Here is a 7,081-nt window from a genome sequence, read left to right on the forward strand (position 1 = left end):
ACGTGTCCGATGCCGAATTTCTAGAAGACTTTTAGCCAATGAAGGGCGAGTGTGAGTTGTTATTCTACTCGAGAGAGTGAGATATGATTGTATTCTCAATAATTGGGTTTTTTAATGGGCCTATGGGCTGGGATGTTTAATTAATCAATACGATGTACACGGTAAAACAAAGCCGTCAGATCTGAACCTTGCGTGTGCGAATTTATTCATTTTTTGACCGTTGGATCGTCCAAGTGGATGATCAACGGCTAAGATTCCTTTTTAGCGGCGGGCGATGAGGCCTCGCGGGCCTTTATATATAGGCATCGAGGGAGAGGGAGAGCCCATACTCATCCAAGGCTTGGGATCCCAACTAACCCTCTCTCAGTCTCTCTCTCTTCGTTTTTTTCTTCCTCTCTCTCTCCTCTCTTTCTCTCTCTACCCGACGAAAGGGCTTTCTAGGGTTTCTGAGGCGCGCGCCTAAACGGCTCCCGCGACGAGATCCAGGTTTTGAATTGGGGATCCTCCGAAGGAGAATCTAGGGTTTTGTTTGACCAATCGCATTCAATTTCTCCTCCCGCGCATTTGTTTTAGCTTCGGGTTTTGCCCTAATCATTTGCGATCTAGGGTTTTCAGCTTTGGGGGTTTATAGAGAGAGCGAGAGAGACCCGAGTATAGGTTTTGCTCGTGTAAGTGTTTGAATTCCTTTTATCCTTCGTTGCTTTTTTTGTTGGGCTCTCTATTTCTTGAAGGAGCTTTCGATCTGAGCAATCGGAAAAAAAAAAAAAGCTGCTTTCTTTTGGGGTTAGTGGGTCGAATCCGAGTGTTTGAACATTCCCATTTGCTTAGATTTTCAGATTATTGTCAGAAATTGTTTGTTGATTTGTATATTGGCAACTTGTACAACTGCGAATTTTGAATTTCGAGCATTTGCTTGGACATCAAATAACCTGAAATTTTTTGGCCTTTGACAACAGAAAAGATATAGTACCAACAATTTGGTTAATTGGGAAATTTGGGGTTCTAGGTTTCGAACCCGAAGGCGAAAATTTGGACATTTTTGTATTTTGGGTGTCATTGGATTTAACATTGAGGTACTAAACTTAATTGCTACAGGCTACAGCTGATATGTGCAGTAATTGGGAGTGTATCTTATGGCACCAACTGTTCCAATAGAATTCACTGGACAGAAAGAAAGGAAGTGTTTTCTTTCGCAGATGATGGGAAAGTCACGGAAGTACTCTAAAGGGCAGTTGTCTGGTTTTGTTCCAGATTACCGGCATGCTGTTGAGACCTTGGCTGAATCGGAGGGGTTTGGAAGCTCAGGACGCGTAGACACAGAAATGACAGCTTCGGAGGATTCATGTGGGCCTAAAAGGAAATCCATTAGTTTGAATGTGGATGGTTATGATGGTTATGGGGTGCCAATGCAAGTATTGCCGTTGTCGCGGATGTCGCGGTCTGAAAGGAGGGATTTGGAATTGAGGCTGCAATTGGAACTTGAACAGGTACGGGTTCTTCAGAGGAGAATTGCTACTATGAGTTCCAGTGTTGCTGTACTATCCCCATCTAGTGATATTCGGAGTTGCAGTGATGGGAAAAAGAAACCTCCACTCGATAGATATCAAACATCATCAGCATTTTCTGCGCCTCAAGGTAAGAGAAAGGCTCCTCCTGGGCGTAATGGTGGCCGCACGAAAAAAAGCATGTCGAAACCTTTGGAGCCATCAAGGCCATTGGCTCCAGCCACCAATTCAAATGCTACGTTGATGAAACAATGCGAACAATTGCTGACCCGCTTAATTAAACATCAGTTTGGTTGGGTTTTCGAGAATCCAGTTGATGTGGTGAAGTTGAACATACCAGATTATTTTACGGTCATTAAGCATCCAATGGATCTGGGCACTGTGAAGAGCAAGTTGAATTCAGGCGTTTACTCTTCTCCATTAGAGTTTGCTGCTGATGTGCGGCTTACTTTCTCAAATGCTTTGACTTACAACCCTCCTGGAAATGAGTATCACATTATGGCCGAGACCCTCAGTAAATATTTTGAACAGAGATGGAAAGCCATACAGAAGAAGCTTCCAGGAACAACTGGTTTGCAGTCTTTGCCTTCAAGAGCAAGACCGGCTGTTCGTGAAGAAACCAATACTGCCCTATTGCCACCCTCAAAAAAGAAGAAAAGTACACCTGTTGATACTGCTATCAGGCCTGAATCTTTTAAACGCATCTTGACTGTTGAGGAGAAGGTTAAACTCACGCAGGAGCTGGATGATTTGCTGGGAGAATTGCCTGAAAATATTGTTAATTTCCTAAAAGAGCATAGCAGTAGTGAAGGGCAAACTGACGAGGATGAGATTGAGATCGACCTTGATGCCCTTAGCGATGATACCTTGTTCGCCTTACGGAAGCTTATGGATGACCATCTTTTGGAGAAACAGAAAAGGCAGGAGAAAGTTAAACCTTGTGAAATGGAGGTATGTTCATCTTTTCATTATATTTTAATGCGGGGATGTTTTCAATAGTTTCTCAACCCAACTTTTGCATCGATTTCTTATTATTGTACTCCTTTGGTTTCTGCAGATTATTAACGACTCGGGATTTAGCAACTCATCAATGCAACCCTGCAAAGGTTCATTTGCAATAACGGCTCTGTGAATTTTTAAATGTTAAAACTGTTCAAAAAAATTTCTTGCGCAAACTTATTTCTAACAGTGGAAATGGTATCACATTATGTACTCAGGCAATGATCCAATTGATGAGGATGTGGATATTCTTGGGGGGAATGACGCTCCTGTTTCAAGCTTTCCTCCAGTAGAGATAGAGAAAGATGCAGCTCACAGAAACAGTAAATGCAGTAGCGCAAGTAGCTCCAGCAGTGATTCAGGCTCTTCATCTAGTGGTTTGTCTTTCTCCACACTTCTCATATATGTGGTTTTAATTGTTTTCAATGTTCTGATTGTGGAGTTTGTTGGTCTTAGGATCTTCTTGCATTGGGTTGATGGGAACATTGCTTCTGTACTAAATGCCGTCTTTGTCTCTTCCTCTCTCACTCTCTCTTATACTCACACACGCACATGATGTTTGTTGTGCAGTGTGAGACTAACATTGCAATCTGCGATTGTTATCCCATCTCACTTGACCATTGAATGTAGTGTGAAGTTGCAGTCTGATTGTTATCACTGTCTTTCTAAACCATGAAAGTAGTTTCGACTGTCTTCTATTATTGTTTAGTTATCCTGCTTCCTCGAATGGTTTGTATTGCATTGCTGTAGTGATCTACGGAATTTGGTCAAGGAAAAATGGTATCTGAGTGCTCCTATTCCCAACCACCTTTTATCCATATCTTATGAATATGTGGTTGGGAAATAGGACATGTGGGTGGATTGGTAGCACTCCTGAAATATAGTGAGAGTTAGTACTAAGGTAAAAAAAATGAAAACACAAATAAAATTAAGTTCTCATGTTTTTGTCATTTAACCATATTACATTCATCGCATTTGAAATGCTGGTTTTGTGTTTCTATTTTTTTGTAGTTTGTTAGAATTATGTCCACTTTAAAAAGGTTTGTAGTTTGTTAGAACTATGTCCACTTTAAAATGGAAACAAGGGTAACTGAAGTTATATCCTTCTAGTTAAGAAATAGGTGTTTCTCTCTTTGAGCGTATAGTTGACTTCATTTGGTAACCGGGGCTTCATGGAAAAGTCTTGATAGCGATAATGAATGTGTTGTTGGAGATGTTTGATTAAGCTGTCTGAATAATTTTATGATATGGTCCTCTGGGTACAGAAATTAGTATGTTTACAATATAAAAGTGTCTTTTAAACTGAAAACATGTATATGTTAAAAGTTTACAATGATGCTAGACACAAATTTAGGGCAATATGGTATATCATGGGGTGGATTTGTTGTAACCTCATTAGTTTCACCCCTTAGTATATATCTTCAATTCAGTGATACTATAATTTGAAGCGTACAAAAAAGTTTGTATTTGAGGACTTTTCCATTTTTAATTTTTTTGCGATTTTAAAATAAACGTTCACATAAGCATGCATGCACATTCGCTCAATGTTCAAAGCTACAAATACAAGATATGAGTTGCTTTACAAGACTTATGATATTTATTAGGTCTGAATCAAACTATTGTGTTACTGGTGATCTTCCTAGCTGGGCTTGTTTTGATGAGCCGCAGGAGTGATTCCAGGAACATTTGTCTAGCCTCCTTTGAAACTATAAGATGCTTTTTGTTATCACAATGTTTCCATAGGTTCCAGCATATTATTCCAAATATAAATCATCCCCATTCCTACAATTTCGGGTGTTTGTTGCTGACATGATAGAAATTTTCACAGATTCTGATTCTGGCAGTTCTTCAGAAAGTGAATCCGATGATGCTAAAGCTCCAGCTTCTATTGGTGGAGGAAAGGTATACTGTAATATTTTGAAATGTGTTGATAAACTGGTTCTTCTGCCTTGGATATTTATTGTAATATATGTGACTTTACTAAGCATGTAGTTAGTATGGTACTCTGTCACTTCCCCATTCTCTCCTGTTTGTTTGTGAGTTGTGGAAAAATTTCTGACATCTTCATTTGGCAGGAAAATCTGGGTACTGGAGCAAATTCAGACCAAAAGAGAAGTGATATTGGGGATTCAGAAATTGGAAATAGTGAGTTGTGGATTTATGTTGCATTTTTTCTATTATTGAATTAGGTAGTTAAGAAGTTCTCTAAGAGTCATTGTCATGAATTTTGAGTAGATTCAATAAATTGGGTGGCCCCACTAGAGCAGGACGCCCCGTCTAAACCAAATCCTGTTGAGGAGGCTGGACATAGAGAGGGTAAGCATGAATAATCATCAAGAGAACTTTTCTGCTTGTAATTTTGGGGTACCATCTTACAAGTCATGCTGTAACATCGTAGGGGAGAGTGCTCCAACTGAGAGGCAAGTCTCCCCCGATAAGCTCTACCGTGCAGCTTTATTGAGGAATAGATTTGCTGACACAATACTAAAAGCCCGAGAGAAGGCACTAGAAAAGGTTGGTTTCCATTTTCCATGCTCGGTGCATTTTTCCTTGATGTATGCATCCAAAATTTTGTTTGCGTTTTTTTCATTTGAGATGTGGTCAGTTCTCGTCTAATATTTATGGTACAGGGTGAAAAGCTGGATCCCGAGAAATTGCGAATTGAAAGAGAGGAACTTGAAAAGCGGCAAAAAGAAGGTTTGGCTTTCAAAACTTTAGTTATCTTATCTGAGATTAGGTCTGCATTTCGTGCACCAGAAATCAAGGTGGTCAACAGTTTATTGATTGTTTTAAATATTCAATTTTACTTTGGGCGTCATTAGAGAAAGCACGCTTACAAGCTGAAGCCAAAGCTGCAGAAGAGGCTCGAAAGAAGGCTGAAGCAGAAGTTGCAGCCGCAGCGAAAAGGCAGAGGGAACTAGAAAGAGAAGCCGCACGTCAGGCACTGCAAATGGTAAGAATATCATTATGTCGGTGGAAGAATTCTACAAATCTTCTCTTAATTAAACTGCAGCTGATAATTGGGTTTGTGCAGATGGAAAGGACTGTTGAAATTAATGAGAATAGTCAGGTTCTAGAAGATCTAGAAATGTTTAGGGCAGTTGTTGATGAACATGTGCCAATTTTCACGGAGGAGACCACCCCGGAGCATATTCAGGATGAACTTGCCCGGCTTGGTAGTTTTAAGCTACAGGGTAGTAATCCCTTAGAGCAACTTGGTTTGTTCATGAAGACAGATGATGATATAGAAGAAGAAATTGAACCTCCCCAGAGTGCCCCAGAATCAGAACCAGAACCAAAACCGGAAAGGGAACCAGAACCTGAACATGAAGTAGAACGAGAACGAGAACCAGAACCAGCAAATGGTGTTGAAGCAAAAGACGTTGAAGAAGGAGAGATCGATTGATCTGTTTTTCTCTTCACGTTATTGTACCAACCGAGGAACAGAAAAATGGAGGTTCTGAGGTGCTGTGGGGCAGTGACTTGGGATACTTTTATCTGGAGTTGTTGGCCACAGTATCATCTCTTTCCTGAAAGGGGAAGAAGATCGACTTAGCCGGAGAAGAATTGCCAGCAACAGAAATTGAGTTCTGGGTTGGGTTTTCCAGCTTGTGTTATGTGAAACGATTTTTATGTTCTTCATACTTTCTCCAAGGGAAATGAAGGGTGGAATTTCGAACATAACTGGATTCGATCCAATCTTGCCCATGGCTGGGGGATGTATGAATCAGGGGAAAATCCAAATTTTTGTGTGTAAAAAGAAAAGTTTAATCTTAGGTAGAAGGGTCGGCTTAGAATTGTAAAATATCATTCTCCTCGGGACTATTTCGGCATTCTACCCATTTTTTACTGGGGAAAAAAGATGTCTTGATTTGTTGGGAGTTTTTAGGAAGGAATAATGGCAGATTTGGATTTTGGAAACGAGTTGGAAGATTTGGTTTCGTTTTCTCTCGTCTTCTTTCATTCATATATTTTGGCATCCTACCTGTATTTCTAAAAGAGTAAATTGTAGTAATGGTTTCTTAATATTAATCAATTAGAGCAATGGATTCTCAATTAAAAAAATTTATTACTATTGATTCCTTACTTTATCAAAATGTGTAATTATGGTCATTTTTGTCGACTTTGTCAGAATTTTGTTAAAATAAGTTATGTTGGAATGACAATTGCTACAATTGGGATCCCTCAACTCGTTAAAACGTGTATATATGGTCATTTTCGTCAACGAATTTGTCAAAATAAGTTATGTTTGAATGACCATTGCTACAATTCGATTAAAGTTGATGGATCATTGCTACAATTAGGATCTTTTAACTCATCAAAACGTGTATCTATGGTCATTTTCGTCAACTTCATCAGAATTTGTCAAAATGAGTTATATTGGAATGATTATTGCTACAATTAGGTTAAAGTTGAGGGACCGTTGCTACAATTGGGTTAAAGTTGAGAGATCATTTCTTTAGTTTAATTAAAGTTGAGAGACCAATGGTAATTGATTTTTAGTTGAATGATCATAACTGCACGTTTGATGAGTTGAGTGACCAATGATAATAAATTTTTAATTAAAAGATTATTAC

The 7,081-nt window shown here is 39.3% G+C and overlaps 1 protein-coding gene across 1 annotated transcript; it reads left to right on the forward strand.

Annotated features, from left to right (window-relative positions):
• The first annotated feature begins 331 nt into the window (after positions 1 to 331).
• Positions 332 to 6,425, forward strand: LOC126599559 (transcription factor GTE10-like). Its single transcript, XM_050265951.1, has 11 exons — positions 332 to 668; positions 1,096 to 2,456; positions 2,563 to 2,611; positions 2,723 to 2,881; positions 4,333 to 4,406; positions 4,580 to 4,649; positions 4,740 to 4,820; positions 4,903 to 5,018; positions 5,135 to 5,201; positions 5,327 to 5,457; positions 5,539 to 6,425. The coding sequence occupies exons 2-11, from the start codon at positions 1,134 to 1,136 to the stop codon at positions 5,908 to 5,910; spliced, it is 2,442 nt and encodes an 813-aa protein (XP_050121908.1). The 5' UTR covers positions 332 to 668; positions 1,096 to 1,133; the 3' UTR covers positions 5,911 to 6,425.
• Positions 6,426 to 7,081: the final 656 nt, after the last annotated feature.

The sequence above is a fragment of the Malus sylvestris genome, chromosome 14 (genome assembly GCF_916048215.2).
Source record: "Malus sylvestris chromosome 14, drMalSylv7.2, whole genome shotgun sequence".
NCBI lineage: Eukaryota > Viridiplantae > Streptophyta > Magnoliopsida > Rosales > Rosaceae > Malus > Malus sylvestris.